Raw genomic sequence first — 1,286 nt, 5'->3', positions numbered from 1 at the left:
GAGTCTCCCTAACTGTTCCGGGGGATGAGCGTCTTTCCAGACCTTCGTAGGGCGGAACATGCGAGCAAAGGAGGACGCTGAGAGGCGCAGGGAACGGACGAAAGAAGCAGGATGTATAATGAGCGTGCGGGTACGTATGTGGACAAGAGTGCGAACGATAGGCCGCATAGGAGAGTAGCACCAGTGCGGCCACCTCGGACAAGGCTCCGAGCGACTCAGGCGGTGCCTGGCTCACGCGTCGCTTCCCTCTAGGTGTGAGTGTGTGTATACATACAGTGTGTGTATACGGGTGTGAATGGGCCTGGTCAGAGCACCATGGGGTGGGGATCGGGCCAATATGTATATAGTTAGTGAGTAATTCCGTCTCCGGGGGCTCGTGGGCCCCTGTCGAATGCGCCGTATTGGTATGAATGAAGATGAATGAATGAGAGCAAGGCTTGTAAACGGTTTGCCTTACTTAGGACGTGATGAAACCAGACCGACGTCAATACCACTCAGCGAATTTGTTGTGATGAAATTAGTTAAACCTATCACCAATTGTAAAAGAAATATTACAACTGACAATTTTTTTACGACTGCATCTCTGGCTGCAAAATCATTGGCGGAAAGGACAACGTTAGTGGGAACAATGAGTGCGAACAGGAGGGAATTGCCCGTACTTGCAAAAACATCAAAAGATAATTTGCAACTTCTTTCAACAATGGCATACAAATCAAATGACTGTACGCTAACGATTTATAAATCAAAACCAAGAAAAGAAGTAGTTATACTGAGTACCACACATAAAACCGTAAAAATCAAGAACAATAGAAAGAAGACACCCGAAACAATCATTTACTATAATAAAACAAAATTTGGCGTCGATATAGTTTACCAAATAGCACGAAAGTATAACGTTAAATCGAAGTGCAATAGATGGCCTGGTGCAGTTATTTTTCAATATTTTGGATTTCGCTGGAATCAATTCGTGGATACTCTATCAGGAAACAACTGGGTTGAAGCTATCAAGGCAACGCTTACAATTAGCAGACGAGCTTGTTACAGAGTACCTCGAATTTTGTGAAGAAGAAAAGGAAAACCAACGAGAAGGAATATCAAGCAGCTCCAGTAATAATTCACAATCCAGGAAAAAATGTCAAATAGGATTTTGCGCAAGCAATAAAACAACACGAACTTGCATAATTTGTAAAAAATTTGTTTGCGGGAAATGTACGAAGGAGAAACCCATCACATGTAAAAGATGTAATTAGTTTATTGTTTTGTTTATAGCAATAAAAATATGTGTT

At 42.4% G+C, this 1,286-nt stretch overlaps 1 protein-coding gene across 1 annotated transcript; it reads left to right on the top strand.

The window, feature by feature from the left end:
- Positions 1–424: 424 nt before the first annotated feature.
- Positions 425–1,063, top strand: LOC124957528. Its single transcript, XM_047514543.1, has one exon. It carries the CDS (start codon positions 425–427, stop codon positions 1,061–1,063), a length of 639 nt encoding a protein of 212 aa, XP_047370499.1.
- Positions 1,064–1,286: the final 223 nt, after the last annotated feature.

Source organism: Vespa velutina, unplaced genomic scaffold, assembly GCF_912470025.1.
Source record: "Vespa velutina unplaced genomic scaffold, iVesVel2.1, whole genome shotgun sequence".
Taxonomy (NCBI): domain Eukaryota; kingdom Metazoa; phylum Arthropoda; class Insecta; order Hymenoptera; family Vespidae; genus Vespa; species Vespa velutina.
Note: the sequence above shows the minus strand (reverse complement) of the source record. Positions and strands in the feature narration are given on the sequence as shown.

Bases quoted from the DNA above. Each gene is read 5' to 3' on its own strand.
- LOC124957528 (XM_047514543.1), top strand. From the start codon at position 425: ATGAGAGCAAGGCTTGTAAACGGTTTGCCTTACTTAGGACGTGATGAA.